Source organism: Mobula hypostoma, chromosome 6 (genome assembly GCF_963921235.1).
Source record: "Mobula hypostoma chromosome 6, sMobHyp1.1, whole genome shotgun sequence".
NCBI classification, from domain to species: Eukaryota; Metazoa; Chordata; class Chondrichthyes; order Myliobatiformes; family Myliobatidae; genus Mobula; species Mobula hypostoma.
In genome coordinates this window covers 138,765,694-138,792,993 of record NC_086102.1, presented here as the reverse complement: position 1 = coordinate 138,792,993, position 27,300 = coordinate 138,765,694, and the positions used below count along the sequence as shown (strand labels likewise).

Here is a 27,300-nt window from a genome sequence, read left to right as displayed (position 1 = left end):
CTGCTTCCACTAGCTCCCCAGCGTATTCCAGACACTTGCCTCTCTCTGTGTGTAAAAAAAAAATGACCTTGTAAAAAAAAACTCCTTTAAACATTTCCTCTCTCACCTTAAATGTAAGTCCCCTAGTATTTGGAAGAGACCCCTGACTATCGACCGTTTTGTCCTATTATAATTTTATATACAGTACTACCAAATTCCCTCCTTAGCCTCCAGATGCCACCAGCCTCCTTTTTTAAGTCATATTACTGTTTTTCATAGCACTTAACACCTCCTACTTAATGTCAACATATCCCTCCCTAACCTCACAGTCACCCATGTCCCAATGTGAACTACTTAGTAAGGACCTCGCCCACTTCCTCCTGATCTGGGCATATATTCCTTCTTTTGTCCTTGATTAGACCCGTCTTTTACCTAGCCACCTTCTTTCTATATGTATAATATGCTAAGGGATTCACCTTAATCTTACTTACTGAGGACATTTTAGCCCAGGCTAGATGAAGGGTCTCAATCTAACATGTGAACTGTGCATTTTCCTCCACAGTTGCTGCCTGACCTGTTGAGTTCCTCCATTTTTTTTTAGCTCTCTTTATTTCTTGTTTCAGTTCTTTCCAGCTTCCTTAAGTTTCCCAAGGGCATTGCCTGATTTCAGCTTCCTAAACCTTACATAAGCTTCATTCTTCCTTTTTGACATTCAGTATTAGGCTTTTCAATTTATAGCCAGATGTTAATTGATTCTTATCCACCCAGTTAACTTTGCCTTCTACATTTTTTCATGCCAAGTAAAAGATACTGTGTTGAAAGACACAGAACAGATATGAGGAACCTTAAGGATTATTTCATGTTTATATTTGCCTGCATTGTGTTATCATTAACTGTGGGAAGAAAAGTCCAAACTGAGCGGCGTTCAGAAGTAAATAATGTTACCAAACAAATTCTTAATTTTCTTTCTGCAACATAATGGTAACTTTCATAGTTTTCTCAGCAATACAGAGCTGATTGGATTCATACTTGCACACAGTATATTCCTGATGGGAAATAACCTAAATGTGCTGGATTGCATTTTAGTCTGTGGTGTGCATATTACCATTTAGCTCAATAAAAAATAATCTTGTATGCAGAACTGTACGATGAACAATGAAGTAACCTATTTATGGTTCTTATGCACTAAGAATGTTGAAGTACCTTTCATGATGTACCATTCAAAATTAAAAAAAAATACATGCGAGATTGTGGATTTTGTGTTTGGTACATAAGAAACTTAAATAGGAGCAGGAGTAGGTCATGTGATCTCTTGAACATGTTTCCATTATTCAATGCAATTGTTGCTTACCGTTTACATTATTTCTACTTCACTATTAAATGACTATTTAATTTATTTTGAAATCTGTTGATTAACCATTACAAAACTCAGTGACTGACCATCCACAGACTTCAAAGGCAGGGATTTCCAAAGATCACACCCTGAAAGTGTTTCCAGTTCTCTATTCACTAACCAAAGATTAGCCTCTTGGTATTAATCCTGATAAACATGGTTAATCTTGTATACTTCAATGCGATTGTTTCTTTTAAACTGAAATCTCTCCTTGTGGAATTAAGTAATCAATCTAGTGGCAATTCTATGGCGTCCCAAATCAGATCTATATTTTTCCTCGTATAGACAAAGAAAGCAGCATATGGCATTGCAAGTGTTGTCTAACTGAAGCCCTGTTGAAATGCAACAAGAATTCTTTCTCTGTTCTTCACCTTTGAATAAAGGTCAACCTGCCATTTAATTTTCCAATTGTGCATTTAGCTTTATTTTCTGTGTTTCAGTGCAAAGGCTCACAAATTATTTCAACATTTATGTAATTTTCACCATTTAAAAAGATGTACATTTAATTTACCTGTTTTTCAAAGTGAATAATCTTATACTCACTTAATGTGTCTGCATCCCACTAGGGATCATTTGTTTTTATTACTGCTTACTTTTACTCCTAGTTTTGCATTGACAGTAAACTTGAGAAAAAATTTACTCCTTTCATGTACCTTAGTCATTGATCCAGATTGTACACAACTGAAGCATCAGCAGTAATCTGCCTGGAATTTCACTAGTAACAGGAGACTGACGATCTAACAATAATCAATTTATTCTTAAGCATTCTCTTTAAATAATACTCTACTTTTTTAACATATTACACATTCTTGAATCTTTTTTTATTATCGATCTTTTATATAGCACTTCATGCCTTTGAAAATCCAAATGGAATATATTTAATTGTGTCACACTGATGATGAGTCACTGCCTCTAAGAAATTCCTAATGCAGATTCTCTTGCATAAGGTCATGCTGGCTGTGCCAAATTATGAATCATTGCCAATGGTCTATTCCAGATTCCTCAACAATGAATTCCACTGTTTTTCCAATGAATTATCTGGCTTAGTGTTCTATATTTCTATATTAGATTTGCTGCTTGCTGATTAATGTGGATTGCTCCAGAATTCTTTCCTCCTTTTCTTTAGAGTCATTAACCTGGACTGGAGAATTTTTGCTTCCGTGACATTTTTGTTGTGATTAGTGAGTACACATACATAGTCTCATTAGTCCCTTGGTTACTTTCTCCATTCCTGCCTCTTATTTTTCTTCTCTTCTGTGAAGTTAGTTACAAATACATGTTTAACATGCCAGCTATTTCCCCATTATAGTGACTCCAGCTGATGGTGACATTTACTTTTGGAACTCTCCACTATTTTACATTTTTTTAAGTAGCTCGTAATGTGTTTTGGTATTTCCTTGTCATTTTCTCTCATAGTTGCCCAACATATCACTTTGTGGTGATCTTTTGCTGGCTTCTAAAGGTCTCCAAAGCATATATGCTTCATTCTGTTTCATTGCCTATTTTAATGTTACCCTTAACATTCTTTGATTAGTCAAAGATGGATCATAAAGGTTTTATTTCACGATGGAATATGCATATTCTAATGAATAGTGCATGGAACTATGATGTTACCATGGCAGAGACTTGGTTAAGAGAAGGGCAGAATTGGCAACTCAACATTTTCAGACACGACAGAGAGGGATGTAAAGAAGTTGGGTTAGTAGTATGATTGATAAGGGAAAATGCCACCGCACTGAGAATGGGTGTCCTGGAGGGTTCATCGAGGAGGCAATATGAAATGATCCCAGATATAAGAAAGATTCTATCAGCATGATGGGGTTATACCACTGGCCTCCCAATAGTCACTACAATATAGAGGAGCAAATATGTGGATGTATTATGGAGAGACCTGAAAAAACAAGAATGTGACACTAATTGGCTTTAATTTCCTAATTATTGACTGGCACTTAGTGCCATAGGCTTAGGTACATCAAACAGATTTCTTAAGAGACTATGTAGATAGTTCATCTAGGGAAGGGACCGTACCAGACTTGGTAGTGGAAATTGAGCCAAGCTATGTGATTGGAGTTTCAGTGGGAAAGCATTTTGGGAACCACAAGCATTACTGTGAGTTTTTAAGGTAGCTATGCATGAGAATAAGACTAAACCTTGGGGAAAATTGCTAAATTAGGGAATGCTAAATGCAAAGGTATTAGGCAGGAGCTGGGGAGAATAGATTGTGAGTGGTTGTTATTGGGTACTGTATGTGTGTGGGAGTCATTTAAAGGCCAACTGGAATTCATAATTCAGAACCAGCATACTCCTTTGAGGAAGAAAGACAAGAATGGCAAGGTTCATGGCAAAAAGAAAAAGGAAGCAGATGTGAGCTGAAATCGGGCAGGGCTCTGGAGAAATATACAGGAGACAGGGAAGAAATTTGCATCCACAGTTGATGAAGTGTCTTGAGAGGTTGGTGATGAAACATATGAACTCCTGCCTGAGAAGCAACTTGGATCTGCTCCAATTTGCCTACCAGCACAACAGGTCAACAACAGATGCCATATTAGTGGCTCTTCACTCAACCCTGGAACATCTGGACAACAACAATAAATACACCAGGATGCTATTTATCAATTACAGTGCACATTCAATAGTATCATCCCCTTAAAAGGAATCAATAAACTCCAACAATGCAAGTGCACCACTGAGCTGTTTGCTTAGCCACCTGCTTTACTCACTTAACTACACACATAAAAAATGCTGGTGAACGCAGCAGGCCAGGCAGCATCTATAGGAAGAGGTACAGTTGACGTTTCGGGCCGAGACCCTTTGTCAGGACTAACTGAAAGAAGAGATAGAAAGAGATTTGAAGTGGGAGGGGGAGGGGGAGATCTGAAATGAAAGGAGAAGACAGGAGGGGGAGGGATGGAGCTAAGAGATGGAAAGTTGATTGGAAAAAGGGATACGAAGCTGGAGAAGGGAGAGGATCATGGGACGGGAGGGCTAGGGAGAAAGAAAGGGGGAGGGGAGCCCAGAGGATGGGCAAGGAGTTATAGTGAGAGGGACAGAGAAAGGAAAAAAAGAGAGAGAGAGAAATAATAAATAACTAAGGGATGGGGTACGAAGGGGAGGTGGGGCATTAATGGAAGTTAGAGAAGTCAATGTTCATGCCATCAGGTTGGAGGCTACTCAGATGGAATATAAGGTGTTGTTCCTCCAATCTGAGTGTGGCTTCATCTTGACAGTAGAGGAGGCCATGGATAGACATATCAGAATGGGAATGGGTCGTGGAATTAAAATGTGTGGCTACTGGGAGATCCTGCTTTCTCTGGCGGACAGAGCATAGGTGTTCAGCGAAATGGTCTCAAAGCCTGCGTCGGGTCTCACCAATATATAGAAGGCCGCATCGGGAGCACCGGACGCAGTATATCACCCCAGCTGACTCACAGGTTAAGTGTCGCCTCACCTGGAAGGACTGTCTGGGGCCCTGAATGGTGGTGAGGGAGGAAGTGTAAGGGACAAATCAGCACATAGGAGGGAGATTGAAAATATGGTGGAATGGTGCCTCAACAACAACCTTTTACTCGCTGTCAGCACGACCAAGGACCTAATTATTAACTTCAGGAGGAGGAAACTATAGGTCCATGAGCCTGTCCTCATCAGAGGATCAGAGGTGGAGACAGTCAGTAACTTTAAATTCCTTGGTCTTATCATTTTGGAGGACTCCATCAAAGGAGCGGTCATCGACGGAGTGATCTGAGGCAGAGTGGTAGGGCTTTGGCTCAATTGGGCTTCGGCGATAACGGGTTGAGGCAGGGTAAGTTACCTGTGAGGAATAGAAACAGGAAGTATGTCTGTGAGGCTGGTGTTCTGTACTGGGTGTCAGAATTGGGAAGTCTGGGAGACTCCCAGCCTCCCGGACGGCCACATCTGCACCAGGTGTGTCAAGCTGCAGCTCCTTAGGGGCCGTGTTAGGGAACTGGAGATGCAGCTCGATGACCTTTGTCTGGTTAGGGAAAGTGAGGCGGTGATAGAGAGGAGCTATAGGCAGGTACTCACACTGGGGACTCGGGAGACAGATAAGTGGGTAGCAGTCAGGAGAGGGAAGCGCAGAAGTCAGACACCAGAGAGTACCCCTTAACAATAAGTACTCCTGTTTAAGTACTGTTGGGGGGGATGGCCTACCTGGGGGAATCTGGCCTGTGGCTCAGAAGGGTAGGGAAAGGAAGAAAGCAGCAGTAATAGGGGACTCTATCGTTAGGGGGTCAGACAGGTGATTCTGTGGATGCAGGAAAGAAATGCAGATGGTTATTTGCCTCCCAGGTACCAGGGTCCACGATATCCTGAAGTGGAAAGGTGAACACCCAGAGGTCGTAGTACATATTGGTACCAATGACATAGGTAGGAAAAGGGAGGAGGTCCTGAAAACAGACTACAGGGAGTTAGGAAGGAAGTTGAGAAGCAGACCTCAAAGGTAGTAATCTTGGGATTACTGGCTGTGGCATGCGACAGTGAGTATAGGAATAGAGTGAGGTGGAGGATAAATGCGTGGCTGAGGGATTGGAGCAGGGGGCAGGGATTCAGATTTCTGGATCATTGGGACCTCTTTTGGGGCAGGTATGACCTGTACAATAAGGACAGGTTGCACTTGAATCTGAGGAGGACCGATATCCTGGCAGGGAGGTTTGCTAAGGCTATTGGGGAGATTTTAACCTAGAATTGATGGGGGGTGAGAACTGAACTGAAGAGACTGAGGAAGTGGGAGGGGTGTTGGCTGACATATAGAGAAAGCTTGGAGACAGTGTGTGAGGGAGGATAGGCAGGTGATAGAGAAGGGAAATGCTCAGACTGATGTTTGGAGATGTGTCTATTTTAATGCAAGAAGCATCATGAACAAAGTGGATGAGCTTAGAGTGTGGATCAGTACTTGGAGCTATGATGTTGTGGCCATTACAGATACTTGGGTGGTTCAGGGGCAGGAGTGGTTACTTAGAGTGCCAGGCTTTAGATGTTTCAGAAAGAACAGGGAGGGAGGCAAAAGATGTGGGGGCATGGCACTACTGATCAGAGATAATGTCACAGCTGCAGAAAAGGAGGAAGATATGGAGGGATTGTTTACTGAGTCTCTGTGGGTGGAAGTTAGAAACAGGAAGGAGTCAATAACTCTACCAGGTGTTTTTTTATAGATCACCTAATAGTAACAGGGACATCAAGGAACAGATAGGGAGACAGATTCTGGAAAGGTTGTCGTGGTGGGAGATTTTAATTTCCCAAATATTGATTGGCATCTCCCTAGAGCAAGGGGTTTAGATGGGGTGGAGTTTGTTAGGTGTGTTCAGGAAGATTTCCTGGCACAATATGTAGATAAGCCTACAAGAGGAGAGGCTATACTTGATCTGGTATTGGGAAACGAACCTGGTCAGGTGTCAGGTCTCTCAGTGGGAGAGTATTTTGGAGATAGTGATCACAATTCTATCTCCTTTACCATAGCATTGGAGAGAGATAGGAACAGACAAATTAGGAAAGCATTTAATTAGAGTAAGGGAAAATATGAAGCTATCAGGCAGGAACTTGGAAGCATAAATTGGGAACAGATGTTCTCTGGGAAATGTACAGCAGAAATGTGGTAAATGTTCAGGGGATATTTGTGTGGTGTTCTGCATAGGTACATTCCAATGATACAGGGAAAGGATGGTGGGTTACAGGAACTGTGGTGTACAAAGGCTGTTGAAAATGTAGTCAAGAAGAAAAGAAAAGCTAATGAAAGAGATCTAGAAGATCATAAGGTTAGCAGGAAGGAGCTTAAGAATAAAATTAGGAGAGCCAGAAGGGGCCATGAGAAGGCCTTGGCAAGCAGGATTGAAGAAAACTCAAAGGCATTCTACAAGTATGTGAAGAGCAAGTGGATAAGGTGTGAGAGAATAGGACCAATTAAGTGTGACAGTGGAAAAGTGTGTATGGAACCGGAGGAGATAGCAGAGGTACTTAATGAATACTTTGCTTCAGTATTCACTACGGAAAAGGATCTTGGCAATTGTAGGGATGACTTCCAGCAGATTGAAAAGCTTGAACGTATAGATATTAAGAAAGAGGATGTGCTGGAGCTTTTGGAAAGCATCAAGTTGGATAAATTACCAGGACTAGGCAAGAAGTACCGCAGGCTGCTGTGGGAGGCGAGGGAGGAGATTGCTGAGCCTCTGGCAATGATCTTTGCATTATCAATGGGGATGGGAGAGGTTCCGGAGAACTGGACGGTTGCAGATATTGTCCCCTTATTCAAGAAAGGGAGTAGAAATAGCCCAGGAAATTATAGACCTGTGAGTCTTACTTCAGTGGTTAAGTTGATGGAAAAGATCCTGAGAAGCAGGATTTATGAACATTAGGAATAGTCAGCATGGCTTTGTCAAAGGCAGGCTGTGCCTTACAAGCCTGATTGAATTTTTTGAGGATATGACTAAACACGTTGATGAAGGTAGAGCAGTAGATGTAGTGTAAATGGATTTCAGCAAGGCATTTGATAAAGTATCCCATACAAGGCTTATTGAGAAAGTAAGGAGGCATGGGATCCAAGGGGACCTTGCTTTGTGGATCCAGAATTGGCTTGCTCACAGAAGGCAAAGAGTTGTTGTAGGCGGGTCATATTCTGCATGGAGGTCCATGCCTCAGGGATCTGTTCTGGGACCCTTACTCTTCATGATTTTTATAAATGACCTGGATGAGGAAGTGGAGGGATGGGTTAGTAAGTTTACTGATGACACAAAGGTTAGAGGTGTTGTGGATAGTGTGGAGGGGTGTCAGAGGTTACAGCGGGACATTGATAGGATGCAAAACTGGGCTGAGAAGAGGCAGATGGAGTTCAATTCATATAAGTGTGAGGAGGTTCATTTTGATAGGTCAAATATGATGGCAAAATATAGTATTAATGGTAAGACTCTTGGCAGTGTGGAGGTTCAGAGGGATCCTGGGGTCCAAGTCCATAGGACACTCAAAGCTGCTGCGCAGGTTGACTGAGTGGTTAAGAAAGCATATGGCGCATTGGCCTTCATCAACTGTGGGATTGAGTTTAAGAGCCGAGAGGTAATGTTACAGCTATGTAGAACCCTGGTCAAACTTCACTTGGAGTACTGTGCTCAGTTCTGGATACCTCACTACAGGAAAAATGTGGAAACCATAGAAAGGGTGCAGAGGAGATTTACAAGGATGTTGCCTGGATTGGGGAGGATGCCTTATGAGAATAGGTTGAATAAGCTTGGCCTTTTGTCCTTGGAGTGATGGAGGATGAGAGGTGACCTGATCGAGGTGTATAAGATGATGAGAGGCATTGATCATGTGAATAGTCAGAGGCTTTTTTCCCAGGGCTGAAATGGCTATCATGAGAAGACACTGCTTTAAGGTGCTTGGAAGTAGGTTCAGAGGAGATGTCAGGGGTAAGTTTTTTATGCAGGGAGTGGTGAGTGCGTGGAATGGGTTGCCGGGGATGCCAGTGGAGGTGGGTACGATAGGGTCTTTTAAGAGACTCCCGGATAGGTACATGGAGGTTAGAAAAATAGAGGGCTATGGGCAACCCGAGGTAATTTCTAAAGTAAGTACATGTTCGGCACAGCATTCTGGGCCTGTATTGTGTTGTAGTTTTTCTATGTTTCTGTGACTGGTCCTGGGCTCAGCAGCAAGTGCAGTTGTGAAGAAAGCACGGCAGCACCCCTACTTCCTTAACAGTCTGCGAAGATTTGGCATGACGTCTAAAACTTTGACAAACTTCTGTAGATGTATGGTGGGGGGTGTATTGACTGGTTGTATCACAACCTGATATGGAAGCACCAATGCCCTTGAATGGTAAATTCTATAAAAAGTAGTGGATACAACCCAGTCCATCACGAGTAAAGCCTTCCCCAACATTGAGCATATCTACACGGATTGTTCTAGGAGGAAAGCAGTAGCCATCATCAGGGACCCCCACCTCACCGACCTTGTTCTCTTTGAATTGACTTTATTTCTTACATCCTTCACATACATGAGGAGTAAAAATCTTTGTTATGTTTCCATCTAAATGTGCCATGTGCAATCATAGTAATTTATAATAAATTGACCAGTCAATGTAATATAGAGTACACTCAAATCAGCATGAGTTCTTCAGTCCGATGGCCTGGTGGAAGAAGCTGTCCTGGAGCCTGTTGGTCCTGGCTTTTATGCTACGGTACCACTTCCCAGATGGTAGCAGCTGGAGTAGATTATGGTTGGGATGATTTGCGCCCCAATGATCCTATGGACCCTTTTTACACATCTGTCCTTATAAATGTCCTGAATCATGGGAAGTTCACAACTACAGATGCGCTGGGCTGCCCGCACCACTCTCTGCAGAGTCCTGCGATTTATAGGAAGTACAGTTCCCATACCAGGCGGTGATATAGCCAGTCAGGATGCTCTCAATTGTGCCCCTGTAGAAAATTCTTAGGTTTTAGGATTCTCGCTGCTGCCACCAGGAAGAAGGTACAGGAGCCTCTGGACTCTCCCCATCAGATTCAGGAACAGTTGTTACCCCTCAACCACCACGCTATTGAACCAAAGGGGATAACTTCACTCAGCTTCCCTTGCCCCATCAGTGAAATGTTACCACAACCTATAGACTCACTTTCAAGGACTTCATCTCACGTTCTCGATATATATATTTATTATAATTATTATTATTGCTTTCTTTTTGGATTTGCAGTTTGCTGACATTTGCACATTGGTTGAACACCTAAGTTGGTGCGATCTTTCATTGATTCTATAGTGGTTATTCTTTTATGGATTTATTGAGTATGCCTGCAAGAAAATGAATCTCAGGGTTATATATGGTGGTATGTGTGTGGTTTTCATATAAATTTACTTAGAACTTTTTCTTGAACTTTTTATGAGGTCTAAATGGTGACATGAAATGCCTAAGGCAATATCTCAATACATTTTACACATTAACATCAAGAAGGTAACTAGGGAATGTGTTAAGACCACTCATGGACAAAGGAAGGAATTTATCCCTGGAACCATATGAGTGAATAGGGTACAAAATGAGTACTTTGCATCAGTGTTCTGGACTGGTCAAAGAACATTGAGGCTGTCTACAAGAAGGGTCAGAGCCGTCTCTATTTCCTGAGGAGACTGAGGTCCTTTAACATCTGCCGGACGATGCTGAGGATGTTCTACGAGTCTGTGGTGGCCAGTGCGATCATGTTTGCTGTTGTGTGCTGGGGCAGCAGGCTGAGGGTAGCAGACACCAACAGAATCAACAAATTCATTTATAAGGCCAGTGCTGCTGTGGGGATGGAACTGGACTCTCTGACACTGGTGTCTGAAAAGAGGATGCTGTCCAATTTGCATACCATCTTGGACAATGTCTCCCATCCACTACATAATGTACTGGTTGGGCATAGGATTACATTCAGTCAGCCACTCATTCCACCGAGATGCAACACTGAGTGTCATAGGAAGTCATTCCTGCCTGTGGCTATCAAACTTTACAACTCCTCCCTTGGAGGGTCAGATACCCTGAACCAATAGGCTTGTCCTGGACTTATTTCCATTTGGCATAATTTACATATTATTATTTAATTATTTATGGTTTATATTGCTATATTTATACTCTATTCTTGGCTGGTGCAACTGTAACGAAACCCAATTTCCCTCGGGATCAATAAAGTATGTCTATCTATCTATCTATCTATCATTATTCACCACTGAAAAGGACATTGATGAGAGCAAGATGAGAAAAGGCTATGTTGTTATTCTTAAGCATGTTGATAAGAGAAAGGAGCTGTTGGGATTCTTGAAGAACATTAATGATGGATAAATCCCCAGGGCCTTGTTGTCAAAATAAACTAACTAAAATAACTGGGCCCAGAACAGAGGTACTCTTAAGACTAGCACACAATTTATTTTACTTGTGCACAAGGAGAACAGCATGGTCCCTGTCACCATACTGCTTTGAAACCAGGACAGGCAGCTTGTTATTTTTATGCAGAATTGGCTTAACGGGCATGATTAATCACCATTTACAATAGAACTGTTAAAAATCAATTGAAACTTGAAACGGATAACTGATGACATTTTGAAGTTAGTATGACAGTTGTCCCTTAGTTGTTGGGTGTATTTCACACTTTTCCATTATCTCATCTGCCTCCAGCACCCCCTACTGTGTGAATGGAAGCTGTGTTCTTCTAGGTTGATTAGACACTGCCATAGTCATTCTGACCTGTCTGTAATGGGCAATGCTTACTGAAGAGATCTTCTTCAAAGGTCTCCATTATCCTGGTTTGATGACACACCACTGCAGTCACCCTCGCCTGGATGTTGAATGAGAATCAGAATCAAGTTTAATATAACTGACATATGTTACAAAATTTGTTGTTTTGCGGCTGCAGTATGGTGCAATACAATGAAAAGTATATTCTGTATAAAAATACAGAAAATTAAATATGTAGTGTAAAAAGGGAGGTGAAAAATACTGGGATGGCATTCATGAGTTCATTGTCTATTCAGAATCTAATGATGGGGGGGGGGGAAAGAATGATACAGCCTCTAAACTCAATGGGAATTGCTTTCTGACCCCTAAGCTAGCCTTCTATTGGTCGCACCTGGACTTCTTGTATAGTTCTAGATCACTGGTCTTGAGTGCCATTGATCTAGCTTTCATCTGAGTACGAATCTCCTGGTTTAGCTATGGCTTTTGGATTGCGTGTGTCTGATATGTTCTCGAAGGCACACACTCATCCACACAGGTCTTAATGAGCCTGGTGACGACTGTGCTGCATTCAATCAGAGTTGAAGGTGAATCTCTGAATTTTGTCCAGACTACTGACTCAAAGTAGTTGTGTAAATGCTCCTCCACCTCCCTTGACTTCACCTTCTTGGTCCTCAACACTGGTGCTGCGGTCTTCAGTCTCTGCCAATATGCTAGAAATGAAAGTACAGCCATATTACTGGAGATGAGAGGAGACTGGTGGGACCACTTAGAGATTTTTAGTCAGAAGGTTGAAGAAGAACTTCTGTTCCTTTGTTTAAGAAGTGCAATAGGGATAACATAGCAATTTATATTACCGTGAGCTTTAATTCCATGAGAGAAATTATTGGAGAAGATACTTAGAGCTAGGATCTGCTTGTATTTGGAAAAAAGGGTAATCATTAGGGACATTTGGCATGGCTTTGTGCAGGGGAGGTCTTCTTAAAAATTTGATTGAGTCTTTTGAGAAAATGATAAAGAAGCTTCGTAAGGGTAGGTGAATAGATGTGGGATAAATGGACTTCAGTAAGTAATTTAATGAGGTCCCTCTTGGCAAGCTGATCTGGAAAATTAAGACACGTGATCTATGGTGACTTTGTAGATTGAAATTAAAGTGGACAGTGATGAGGGCCCATGTATAGAGCTGATCAAGGTCCCCTTGTAATTTTGGATATCCTTCATTCGTCTATGATACCACCTATTTTAGTGTCATCTACAAACTACAGACTTATTAACCATGTCTTGCATATTTTCATCAAAATAATTTATATAAATGCTAGAACAATGACCCAGCACTTTTGCCTGCAGGGTGAGAAACCATCTTCTACTCTACTTCCTACCATCAAACCAATTATATATAGGTTTTCATGATTTTGCATTGGCAGTTAAATCCCATGGTTTATAAAGTGCCTAAGTATTTTATAACATCTGGCACATCAAATAAAGAGGTTGAAGCTTATGTTCAGATAAATTTTCTGAACAAAGGAATCACATGGACAATTATTCACTATACTATCACCCTTCTTCTAAGTTGTACAGCTTCATTCCAAGATCATTCTCAATCCCTGGTATTCACGCAAAGCATAGAGTCTGTTGATATTGAGGCCCTCTGTTGGTCAGGATCGACTATAGATGTTACATCCCATCTGTCTAAGTGATAAGCAAGTCGGTATGCAATCCAGGGCAGTATGAGACGGAGAGCAAGCTGTTGCTTATTTAGCAGGCTCTCCCTCTCCAAGCAACTGATAAATCCAAGAGATCAACAGGGATTGAAGCAGTTTGGCACCAGGAGCATCGCAGGAGTTGCTAGTCAGCATTGAACTCAATGTAGGACTGCCTTAGGTACTCCATCTCTGGATTTTTCCTAAGGGCTTCATCCCAAAGCCTTCTCCATGAGTGAATATAGCCGTAAGGCAGCAGAGGTTTGAGATCAGAGTTTCCCTTCTATATGAGCTGCTGACCATGGCTGATAAGCCCCATCTGCCTGAAGTGACTGGTTTTAAGACAGAAGTAACCAACCTTTGCCCCTTCTTTTTTCAGTAGAAATGGTTTCGCCAGGTTTAGTAGCTAAGCCACACGTGAAGGCCAGGAGCTGGACTTGGTTGTCAGATGCATTTTGAGGTGCATGCCATTGGGAATGTTTAATAGGCAGTGGGAACTTACCTTCACTTCCACGCCAGGCAATAACAACCTTAAGGAACCAAATGGTGACATTGATGTAGAAATTGAGTAGAAACTATGACTAAATATATCAAAAGGAGAGTACTAAGAGAGTAAATTAAGGTAATGGAGTTCTCTACAATCAGAGTTGGAGAATATTATCTAATGCTTGTGTAAACAGAAGAATCAGTAACAGTCCAGGTTGCTTACAAGAAAATAAAGCCCATTTGTACAAAGAATTGCATGTATTTGCAAAGCAAAGCTTAAAATGAATGTTTCCTCTACGGTCTAACTATAACTTCGTGACAGTTAATAAGTTCTGTGACCACACCTTCATAATATAACATGCCTCTTTTGCAACCTATAGAAATTCAATTAAACTCCTGGAAGACTTAAATTTAATGGACAGGAACCCATGTGTGCTTCATATCTGGTATGATGCCTTGCCCTCTTAATTAAAAGTATGGATTAAATTAAGCACTACTTTATTACTAACATAATTTGAACTACAGAATTAGTTTAAAAATACTGAAATCTAACTAAAAGCCTTCGTAGAACTACTCAATATGTGTCATCATTGGCTATGGGTGAAGTATGGGAATAGTGGAGGGTGGCTAATCTTGTGCCTTTATTTAAGAAGGGCTGCAAGGCCTAGCATCTGTGGTGTGAAAATTACTGGAGGGGATTCTGAGGCAGGATCTACCTGAATTTTGGGGCGGAAAAAAAAGCAAGGACTAATTAGGGAAAGTAAGCATGTCTTTATGTTTGGAGAAGTCACATCTCATAAATTTAATTGAGTCTTTTGAAGAGGTGATGAAGAAGGCGAACGAGGGCAGAGCAGTAGACCTGTCTACATGAGCTTTCGCAGGGTCTTTGACAAGGTCCCATGAGGTAGGCTGGTTCAGAAGATTAAATCACATGAGATTCAGGGTGAGCTTACTAATTGAATACAAAGTTGGCTTGGTGTTGGAGGCTTGTTTCTCAGACTGGACCTGTGATGGGAGGTGGGTTGCAGGGATCAATGTTGGATCCACCATTGTTGATCATACATGCTAATGATTTGGATGACAATGTAGTTGGCATGGCTAATATGTTTGTGGATGACACCAAAATTGGTGGTATCCTGGACAAAGAAGATGATCTAGATTACAACAGGATCTAGAGCGACTGGGAAAGTGGGTCAGATGGAATTTAGCTTGGCAGGTGTAAAGTGTTTCATTTTGATAGTTAGGATGGTGAAACTAACACTAGAAGACATAGATTTAAAGTGAGAGGAAAAAGCTTTAAAGGAGACATGAATGGCAATGTTTTCACACAGAGGGTTGTGAGAAAGTGGGATGAGATGTCAGAGGAGGTGGTAGGAATGGGTAGAGTTACATGTAAAAAAAACGTTTGGACAAGTTCATGATAGGGCAGGTTTAGAGCATATAGGCCAAACTCAGGCAAATGGTACTTGCTCAGGTAGGCACTTTGGTCAGTATTGGCAAGTTAAACCAAAGGATCTCTTTCCATGCTGCATAACTCTATGTTTAGACCTAGCTATGAAATGGCCTACACAAATGATGTATGTGCTAGATTGGCATCTTCTTGACTGTTCCTTGATTCTGTGATTTATTTCTGGCATATTTAATATTGAATGCAGTTGTAGCTCAAGTTTTGTCCGCTATTCATATCATTATTTAACATTATTGCATTACAGCACCTTTAATAAGATGTGGGCTGATACCCAGGAGGCACTTAACGACCTTCTGAAGGAAGAGTTCTCTTCTCATGATGCCAAATCACTTACAGACCGCATGATGATCTTCCAGATGCTGGCAGCCTTCTACATTAAGTATGTACAGATTTTTCGCAATATGGAAGACCTCTATGAGCAGATAGTACATCCTCAGAAGAGAAGGATTATCCACCATGTACTTGAGGGTGTTATGGGCAGAATTCTTGAGCTAAAGAACGAAATGGTGAAACTGGAGTTCTCTGAGTTTCACTATTATGATGATATACTGCAGGATCTCAAGCTAACCCCGGTGAGTGAGATTCCATCTTTCGTTTAAAACGAGGAAAAGGACCATGAAGTGGGCCTGTCTGTGATTTAAGAACGGATGATATTGACATTATGCAGCAGGTCACACATTATCTGAGGAAAGAAAGAGAGTTAGTGTTTCATCGCAGTTCCCTTCATAAGAATCTGATGCTGGCTTGAGAGAAATAACTGAAGGATTGCTTTCTTTTAGTCAATGTAGAAGTAAAGCTTTTCAACAAATCAGATAGGAATACTTTTGAAGTTCAGAGTGGAGTTTAAGAATATAGTATTTCAATAAAAGTTGTACTCACAAATATCATTTAACCTTTAAGGTTTTTACACCACATGTAGCCCCATAGCTCTCCAACATGTCCTGTGATGGAAGTGTGTGTAGCCAAATTCCTAATTTTTGTTATCTCCAAGTTAATGCTGTCATCACACATTTGTTCTTTTCTCTCAGAATTGTGAAGTTTATCCATGTTAACTTTTTCATCTCCTCTAATTTCCACTCCTCTTTACATGGTAGTTTCCCTTGCAATCACAGGAAGTACACCAACTCCTCTTTTGTTTTATTCTTATCAACCAAGGATAAAATATTCTTTCTGCGTTAAGTAAGGATTTGTGTGTTTCTTCCAGTTTTGGGTACAGTATGTTATCCTGTCATCTATATTGGGGAGATCAAATGTGAATTAGGTGATCATTCTGCATTTATGTTGTCATTCTACTTGCAAGGGTGACACTGAGCTTCAAGGTGTCTGCCAGTTTAATTTTCCATCCTGTTATCACTGTCTTCAACTGCTGACACCTTTCTAATGAAGCTAAATGTAAACTTGAGGAGCAGGAGCTAGCCTTCATAGCCTTTCAGGTTCAACACCAAATTAAACTATTTCAGATAATTAGTTGGTTCGTTCATTTTGTGCGTGTCACATGACGTTGGCGATCGTGGTCTTTTTATGACCATGATTGTTCTTGGCAAATTTTTCAACAGGAGTGGTTTTCCATTGCCTTTACAAGATGGGTGACCCCAGCCATTATTAATACAATTCAGAGATTGTCTGCCTCGCGTCAGTGGTGGCATAACCAGGACTTGTGATGTGCACTAGCTGCTCATACGACCATCCACCACCTGCTCCCATGGCTTCATGTGACCCTGATCAGTGGCGGGGGGGGGGTGCGCGGGGAGGATGCTAAGCAGGTGGTACACCTTACCCAAGGGCGACCTGCAGGCTAGCTAGGGAAGGAGCACCTTACAGTTCCTTTGGTAGAGACATAGCTCCATCCTGCCACCTTATTCAGATAATCAGATACTCTATTCTTGTGTTTCCCATTTCCAACACTTTTTTTCCTGTTCGCTTATGGTAACTTCAGGTTCCATTCTTTTCCAACTTTTCTCACCCTGGGGACACCTCTTGTTAGCCATTAGCTTTAATCTTCTATCAGCTAGTACCATTGACATTTTGTTTGTTCTCTCCTGGGTCATCGATCTGAACTGTAAATATCTCTACAGATGCTACCTGACCTGCCAGACATTTCAGTCTTCCAACATTTGCAGTATGTTCTTTTGTGTATCATGAAATGTTTTATTTCACAGCATTTCTGATCAGTTGTAGTTATTTAATAATTGTCACAGTAAGCACTGAAGCCATTACTGATTTTAATGATTGTAAAGTTAAACTTACCAGCCCATTGCATGCTTTTTGTATCAACCAGTTTAGTTTTATACTCAGATCACTATATTGTACATAGGCCAGAGCATTTTTCAGTATAAAAATATTATATAATATTTGTTTGCTCGGTATTCAAAGGAAGCTATAGTTTGTACCTTTTATTTTAAATGGTTTCCCATTAATTAATTTATAAATGCTGTCAAGATTTAGCTGGGTTGTCAGATTATAAATAATTAAAACTTATGACAATTAAAACAATGTAATTGAATGATATGTATTTCTTATTTATGCTTTGGGGTTTTCAATGGACTTGTAAAGTATAGCATTTAATTGTATTTAATTGTTTGCTTAATTTCGAGGCACTTTATTAAATTTTAAGTTAAATTTCACAGGAAGCCCTAGAGATCCCCATTCCCAGGTACTTTATGAAGAATAAATTAAAAATTTTGAAGGAAAGAGAAAACATTCTGTCTCGAATATTATCCCAAAGCTCAATGCAAGTGGAAAAGGTTAGTTGGGCAAATTAAGTAATTATCTTCATCTGCTGTTGCTTTCAATAATGAAGCTGCTATATTTTAATGTCTTAATTGTTTTCCTCTAGAGGATGTGTTTTGCATCTGATCATACAAAACTGAATCAGAACTTGTCTGTTTTCTTTCTTCTAGTCTCACAGAAACATAGCTAGGTGAACAAACAAGAGAAAACTTGTAGATGCTGGAAATCCAAGCAGCACACACACAAAATGCTGGAGGAACCCAGCAGGCCAGGCAGCATCTATAGAAAAGAGTACAGTCAACGTTTCGGACCGAAACCCTTCAGCAGGATCCTGAAGGCTTGTCCTCCCAAAGGGTTTTGGCACGAAGCATTAACTCAACCTTTTTCCGTAGATGCTGCCTGGCCTGCTGAACTCCTCCAACATTTTGTGTGTATTGCTAGGTGAACTCTATTTTGCTTTCTCTGTTCCATTTCTAGAATCTTGCCAACCCATCCAGTGGATTAAAATGGTCTAGGCCATAAAACAGTGGTTCTTTAATTCTTTAACCCTGAGTGAATAAATTTCTTCTAATTCTAGTCCTGCTTCCAGTTCTTCTATTTGCCAATGCCATGAAAATTTGTGATGCTTTAGATAGTGAGGAGAATTGTCTAGGCTGCAAAACTGTGAGTTAAGGAGTACAATAGCAGGTGGTGTTTAGTCCTGACAAATGTAAAGTGTTGCAGTTTGGGAGGTCAAATATGAGTAAGATATACACAGTAATGATAAAGCCTGTGTTGTTAAATAGAGGGACCTTGGAGTACATCCATTTAACCCTGAACATGGCAGAATAGGTACATAATATGCTGAACGCATAAAGCATATTTGCACTTATCAGCTGTGACATAGAATATTATATGTTACATCTTAATAAAATATTGGTTATGCCTGGAGAATTATGAGTAGTTTTGGTGGCCACACTTTATAGGAAGGATGTAACTTTGCTGGAGAGATGCAGAGGAGATTCACCAGGATGTTTCACCAGCATTTCTGTCACATATGGGCTTGGTTTGTTTTCTCAGGATCAGGGAAGGCTGAGAAGTGATCCGATAAGAGGTATACAAAATGTTGAGGGGGAGAGAGAAGGAAAAAAAAATCAGTAACTGTTTTCTTTGGTCGGAGCGCCTAAAACAAGAGGGCATACATGGAGGAATACATTGAGAAGTAGGAGGTTTAGAGAAGATCTGACAGCAATTTGAGAAAGTTGCTGTGGAAATTGACAAGCATTGGTTTCGCCAATACTAGTGCAACCATACTTAAAGTATGTAACTTCTACCAATACTTCATGACCATTGAAACCAGCCATTGAGAGTGAGTCATCCTGATTCTGTGCTTTTTGTCTTTCTCTACCTTTATTGCAATACATATTCATGTTAATTGGCCTCATTTAATACCACTTATTACAATGCCATCAAAGTTTGGTTACCCTATTCAGTGATTATGTGTATTTTCTGAATTCTGGGCAAAATTGACTTACAGACATCTGTAAAAATAGAACCCAATTGTCAGCGGGAAATACCATAAGTATAAAATTATGAGCAATATGGATGGGGACAACTGAAGGAATCATAAATTTAGACAGCTGTCTGCTAATTCACATGGATATGGTGGGCCAAATTTTTTGTTTTCATGCTTTATGACTCTATGAATCTACAGTCAATATTCGTTCTTAAAATCTGTTATGTATTCATTCCTTCATCAGTATTGACTTTGGTAGATTCTGAGGTGATCGCTTAAAAGGACTTTTAATAGTTCTTCATTCCTTTAATTATGCATGATACAACAAAATAATCAGCCTTATGATTAAGGAGATTTACCCTTTTGGCTGTATAGTTTTGAGGTTCCGTACATCTTTTTTTTAACATTTTAGGTTTACTGAAGTGACTCACTTTTTTTTAATATAAAGTGTTGGAATTATGAAATCAACATCCATATAACTTGATATGCACTTAGTAGCCATTTTATTTGGTACATCTGTTATACCTGCTCTAATGAGCCAATTGTGGCAGCAACAATGCATAAAACCATGCAGATATGGTCAAGAGTTCAGTTGTTCTTCAGACCAAACAATGGGGAATAAAAATTATCTAAGTGACTTTGTTCGTGGAATGATTGTTGATGCCAGGTGGGGTGGTTTGAGAATCTCAGAAATTGCTGATCTCCTGAGATTTTTGCACACAACAGTCTCTAAGGCTTACAGAGAATGGTGCAAGCAAAAGAGAAAATATCCAGTGAGCAGCAGTTCTGTGGATAAAAATGACTTGTTAATCAGAGAGGTCAGAGAAGAATTAGAATGATTGATTATTTTAAATCCACACTTAGCACTTAATTAAACTTGCCATAGAAACTCTAATATTTACTTTAATATATTTTAGGAAGTTGCTATAAAACCACTGACTCTAGAGAAAGCCATCCAATTTATTCAAATCGCTGAACGTGCTCGGCAGGGGCGGTTACGAGCTAAGTTTATGCTGGAAATTCGAATGGAAGAAGAAAGAGAAAACTTAGCTAAACAACAAAGAGCAAGCGCAATGGCTCCTGAAATGGCTGCTACCTTAATCAAAAAGGTTTTATTTTCTCTTCTCATTTAAGAGCATGTTTCTATAAATCAAGATGAGAAAGGAGGATTTGTTTTATCATGATTCATTCCATTAATACCCACCGTTTCACCATCATATCTATTAGCCTTTTAAAGTGCGCTGCTGTTTTACTTTGGCCAATCTTTCAGGTAAATAATATTTGGAGAAAGAAGTTCTTTCAAAAAGCTCTTAGATCTGCTTTAATATTCATTTTTTGCAGATGAATTACCATTTCACTAACTCTTTCTTTTGAGGGGGGAATGCAGTGTAAGAGGAGGGCTGCAAGATTGATGTCATGTGGGTGAATTGAAATAAATTTCAGTGTATTTGTGGCATTTTTATTTTTTGACACATTTTGTAACTTTATAAGGTAATGAGCAAAACACAGAGCCTGCATGCTGCACTCACAAGAAGGTCAGGCAGTGTCTGTGGCAGGAAATAGACACTAAGTATTTTGTAGTGAAACTGTTCATCCAGAGTCATTTGACAAAAAAAATTATATTTATTTATTTGTTGACATACAGCGTGGAGTTGGCCCTTCTGGCTCTTTGAGCCACACCGTTCAGCAATCCCCCAATTCACAGGATAATTTACAATGACCTATTAACCTACCATCCAATAGGTCTTTGGAATATGGGAGGAAACCAGAGCACCCGGAGGAAACCTATGCAGTCACGGGGAGAACGTACAGACTCCTTACAGGCGGTGGTGGGAATTTAACCCGGGTCACTAGCACTGTAAAGTGCTGTGCTAACCACTACACGACCATAAAGATTTTTTGTTTTGTTTTTTCCCTGCTGTTCCCCTCTGGTAGCTTATGCTTACTATTGTGTTGGTTCACAGTTGGCTGTCGTTTCAAAGGTTTCAAAGGTACATTTAATGTCAGAGAAATGTATACAATATACATCCTGAAATTCTTTTTCTTTGCAACCGTCCACGAAAACAAAGGAGTGCCCCAAAGAATGAATGAGTGTTAAATGTTAGAACCTTAAAGCCCCCTCCCTGTCTCCCCCCATGCATAAACAACTGCAAAGCAATGATACCCCTTCCCCCACCAGCAAAAAAAGAATTGTTGCTGCTGATTATCATTTTATTCCTCTTGCACATGGTGAATTTTAAAATTTAATAGACATAAAAAGCTCTCCACAGTTCACTTGATTAACAATCACTATTCCAGCATAGGGAAATGTGCAACAGACAATGTAATCCTAGAAGGACAGAAAAGATTCACAAGTTCAAGTTCAGGTTTATTTCCATTCAACCCTACACATGTATACCTCCGAATGAGGCTTGGGGGGGGTGGAAGGGGGTTCAATTGGCTTGGAGGAAGAAGCTTTCTTGTCCTAATGCTATGGTACATCAAAGAGATTGTTGGACAAATGGAAGGGATCACTGAAAATGCTAAGGGCCCTGCGTATAGAGGGTTGCTGATAAATATCTCTAATGGGTGAAAGAGAAACCCCGATGATCCTCTCAGCAGTCCTTGTAATCCTTTGTAGGGACTTGCAGTCAGATGCCTTGCAATTCCAACAAAGATGTAGATTGGACTGTTGGGCTTGAGTTGTAAGGAGATCAGTTCCCAATCTTTGTATCAGTCGACAAAATCATGTAGTCACAATGTTATCCCAGGACAGGAGAGTGTAAAACTAAAAGGCATAGTTTTAAGGTGAGAGGAGCATGATTTAAAGGATCTAAGGGGCAGATTTTATACACAGAACATGGTGGGATATGGAATGAGCTGCCAGAGGAAGTGATAGAGACAGTTACAATTACAACGTTTAAGAAAACGTTTCGACAGGTAAATAAATAGGAAAGGTTTAGGGGGCCATGGGGCAAATGCTGACAAATGGTAATGGGTTAGGAAGGAACCCTGATCTGCATGGACAGGTTGGGCATTTCTGTACTGTATAACTCTATGTATCTCGACCAGCTGGAAAAAATGGCTGAAAATGGAAGTTGGCATCTAATGCAGACAAATGTTAGGTGTTGCACTTTGTGAGGACTTACCAGGGTAGGACACAATGAGCAGTAGGGCACTGAGGACTGCGGTAGAATAAGATGGATCTGGGAGATTAGAGGGAGATATACAAAATTATGAGGGGTATAGAGAGGGTAAATGTAAACAGGCTTTTTCCACTGAGGTTGGGTTAGTCTAGAACTAGAGGTCATGGATTAAGGGTGAAAGGTGAAATATTTAAGGGAAAAATGAGGGAGGAATTTCTTCACTCGGGGTGATGAGTGTGTGCAATGAGCTTCCTGCAGAAGTGGTGGATGTGAGTTTGATTTCAACATTTAAGAGAACTTTGGATGGGTACATCCAAAGTAAGATTGCTATGATATGGGTACAGGTTAATGAGACTAGACAGATTAACAATCCAGAACCGATAGATGGGTTGAAGGGCCTGTTTCTGCGCTGTGCTTCTATGACTATGAATATGTCAATGACTATGACTAAGAATGAGCTGAATGACGTTGAGAGATACATGTAGCTATGCACTTTAGAAAGTCAGCTTTTATTTAAATTATGCTATTCTATCTTTTCCATTTATGCTGGGGCAAGACTAGTTGTTGATTTAACTTCATTTAAAGGTGCACTGAGGTGTATATGGGAATGGATAATGCATATAGGACTCTGGAATCAGCGTTGAGCTTATACATTGATTCAAAATGAGAACAAAAATGTTAAGAAGATGGCAGGCATAACCTCCTGTATGCTATTTAAAATTTCCTGGCAAATGGTCTGCTCTGTCTCTTAAACAGAGAACAAAGAGATTTTTAAGCATTAAGGTCTGCTTAATTTCTCTATGGCATAAAAGAATGGGAGATTAAATTATGTGCCATCCCTTTGATAAGAAAAAGACACTTCAAATAGCTTTTGCAACACCGTTAAGTTGATGAATGTCACCACTAAGTTAGATGCAATTTATGATGATATTGTTATCCTGGAAGGCTTGTACAAATTCCCAGTACATCCAATCCTTCAGCAGAAAGTAATGTCATTGAAAAAACGCTATTCCATTTGTATGCCAAGAACAAACAAATCCATTACTCCTTAAAATTTTGTTTTCCTGTAAGAACCTTGTATTTACAATACTTACACACATTTTATTCAGTTTTGGAAGTAATGCTCTATTACTAACATGATTTTAATGCAATAATTTAAATGTGTAGAGGATTATGTTGCTAGATATATCAACATAGTTTTTATCTCAATAACTTCAAAGTCAACCTAAATCCATTCTTTTTCTGCTCAAGGATCAATCACAACTATCGTACTTAATTTTACAGCTTTGGCGTGGATATACTCAAAGGAAAATTACCAAGAAAGAACGGGCAGAGGAAATGATATTCCTTGAGATGGTGAGGGCAAATGATCTGGTCGGGAGGCAACCTTTGCTAGATAATGTTGAGATGAATTGTGAGATCATCGATTAACCACAGAGTAATTAGATTTGTAGGAAAGACAAACTTACAGAGCTTTAAAGATAGAATGATTATTGTAGTTATTGCAGCTGGAAATTTGTAATACTATACCCTCAAACCTTGCAATACTTTCCTTTCCTCTGTAAGATTAAATATATAGTACAATGGCCATCTGTGAGAATTAAGCATTTAATTCTGGGAATGTTTTAAAGCTGCCATTCCAGCAGGATGTAAGATTATGGATGTGTTGAAGTCAAGATTCAGCAACTATTTGTCTTGCAGAATATGAAAATGTGCGAGGAAGTCAGCAGGCCAAGCAGCATCTGTGGAAGCATGGGGGCATTTGACACTTTGGGCAAGATCCTATATCAAGACTGATAATGTAGAAGGAAAACAGTCAGCATATAGAACCGAGAGGGAGCAGGTGAGATAGAGGTTGGTGGGTGATAGGTGGAACCAGATGATGTCGTATGATGGACAGGTCAGATGGAGCCAGATTCAGATGTTTAGATAGAGGCTGGTAGGTGACAGATGGTAGGCATCTACACCTCCCCATCCACAATACTTATTTGTACTTTTTTGTTTTTCAGGAACCCCCTCTGGATTTTCTTAAGCCTAGCTCAACTCAACTACAAGCTCAGAAAGTGTATCAACAACGGCAGGTGGTACAGGAAGTACATGAGGTGGAATACCAGCAAGCCTTGGTTACAATAAAGGAGCAAGTACGATCAGTTGAGGGACCAGATATTCAAGAAACATTGCAGGAGCAGATCAGACAATGGTTTATTGAATGCCGGTAAGGGAATAGGATTTAGTAGAATAACTATGGCTTCTCTATGGTTAACTACAATCTGCTGGAGGAAATTAGTGGGTCAAGCATCTGTCCATTTCCCTCTACAGATACTGCATGACTTACTGAGTTCCTCCAACAGTCTGATTTTTGCTCCAGATTCTGGTATCTACAATCTCTTACGTCTATTCTTCTCTGTGGTTCTTACAGGTTACAGTTACAATCATAGAATCAGTGCATCTTGTAGCATAATGTGATGCCATTTACCCTAGTTAACTGTCATTTTTTTTGTCTATAATCCTATAAGCCTTCATCCTCGAATGTCTGTCCAACTACATTTTAAAATTTACGGAATAAATTTCCATGATCATTAGAAGAGAATGTTTTCCAGTTACCTTTCTGAGCAGATTTATTCTTTATTGATATACAACATGGAATAGGCCCTTCCAGTCCTTTAAGCTGTGCAGCCAAACAACCCCCAGTGCAACCTTAGCCTAATTACTGGACAATTTACAATGAACAATTAACCTGCTTCGGACTGTGGGAGAAAACCAGAGCACCAGGAGAAAACACACACATTCCTCACGGAGGACATACAGACTCCTTACGGATGATGTCAGAATTGAACTTCAAGCTCTGACATCCCGAACTGTAATAGCGTTGTGTTGCTACGTTACCATGGTGTCTCATCATCCCTGCAAATGATTTGCCATTGAACTTGACATCCAATTAGTCATAGCTTCATTATTATAAAGCACTGAAACAGACTTCTGGTCCAACTTGTCAACAGTGTCTTCCTAAGTTAGTCTATTTGCCTGTGTTTTCCTATTCCTGCGTAAATCTTTCCTTTACATGTACCTGTCCAAATGTATTTTAAATGTTGTAATTGTACTTACCTCTACAACTTAACTGGCAATTTGTCTATATTCCCATGATCCTCTGTATGAAAAATTTGAATCTCAAGTCACCTTTAAATCCTACCCCTCTCCTAAGCCTATGCCCATTTGTTTAGACTCCCCTACCCTGGGAAAAGTGTGACTATTTATCTTATCTCTGCAGCTTATTTTTTCTGAACCTGTATATCAGAGGTTCCCAACCTGGGGTCCGTGGGCCCCTTGCTCAATGGTATTCGTCCATGGCATTGGAAGGTTGGGAACCCCTGCCCTATATGGTTATCCACACACACAAAATTCTGGAAGAACTCAGCAGTTCAGGCAGTGTCTATGGAAATTAATCAACAGTTGATATTTCATGCTGAGACCCTTATTCAGGAGCCGAGGATATATGTGGAAAGAATTGCAGGGTGTCCTGGAAGAGATTCTCGCACCATCCTGTGAAGTATCAGAAAACTGGAGGGTGCCTAATTTTGTGCCTTTGTTGAAGAAGGGCTGCAATGACAAACCAAGGAACTACAGACTGGTGAACCTAACATCAGTTGTAGGAAGGACATAGGAGGGGATTATGAAGAACAGGATCCGATCTGTATTTGGATATGTGAAGACTGATTATGGATAGTTAACGTTGTTTTGTGCAGGGGAAATTATGTCTCATGAATTTGAGGCTTTTTTTTTGAAGAGATGACCAAGAAGATTGACAATGGCAGGGCATTGTCTTTCTGGACTTTAGCAAGTCTATGACAAGGTGCCTCATATTAGGTTAGTTTGGAAGGTTAGATCGCATGGGATCATCAGTATGATAACCAAGTGAATATAAATTGACTTTGAATGGAATCAGATGGTAGTAGTGGTGAGTTGTTATTCAAATACTGTATGTGGCTCCGACCAGTGGCATGTCACAGGAATCATTGCTGGGGCCACTGTTGTTTGTCATATACATTCATGATTTGGATGAGAACGCACTGTATCTGGCATGTTTACTTATGGATGACATGAGAATTATTGGTGTAGTAATGGTGAAGAAAGTTATTTAATATTACATTTATATTATTTGATCTGAGAAAGAGGGCCACAAAATGATAGATAGGATTTAACTTGGGCAAGTACAAGATGTCACATTTTGGCAAGTTAAATCTAGGCAAGACTTGCACAGTAATTGCAAAGTCCTTGGAAGGAGATGTAGAGTAGGGTTACCTAGAGGTACAGGTGAGCAGGTGTAACTGGCAACACAGGTAGAAAGAATGGTGAAGAAGACATTTGGCATGCTTGCTTTCTTCAATGCAGAGTGCAGGAGTTGAAGAATCATGCTACAATGTTGGTGAGACCACACATAGAGTATTGAGTGCAGTTCCAGTGATCTAGCTACACGAAGAATGTCATTAAGCTGGAAAGGGTTCAAGAGGCTTGAGCTACAGAAAAAGGAAAGACTTGATGTGCTGGGATTTTTATTGCTTCAGAATAAGAGATTGAGGGGTGAAAATGGTGATGGGCATAGATATAGTGGATGGTCAAGTCTTGGGGTAGGGGAGTTGAAAACTAGAAAGCATAGTTTTAATATAAGAGAGGAAAGATTTAATGGGGAACTGAGATGAAACTTTTTCATGCGGGGGTGGTGGGTGTGTGG

The 27,300-nt window shown here is 40.3% G+C and overlaps 1 protein-coding gene across 1 annotated transcript in view; it reads left to right on the top strand.

The window, feature by feature from the left end:
* The window catches only part of iqca1 (IQ motif containing with AAA domain 1), a 190,847-nt gene that overhangs the window by 14,043 nt on the left and 149,504 nt on the right, over positions 1-27,300 (top strand). The window contains exons 2-6 of the mRNA XM_063050029.1: positions 15,466-15,793; positions 17,849-17,965; positions 20,364-20,555; positions 23,856-23,927; positions 24,581-24,786. Of these exons, the coding sequence (XP_062906099.1) occupies positions 15,466-15,793; positions 17,849-17,965; positions 20,364-20,555; positions 23,856-23,927; positions 24,581-24,786 (915 nt within the window). The remainder of the gene's footprint in view (positions 1-15,465; positions 15,794-17,848; positions 17,966-20,363; positions 20,556-23,855; positions 23,928-24,580; positions 24,787-27,300) is intronic.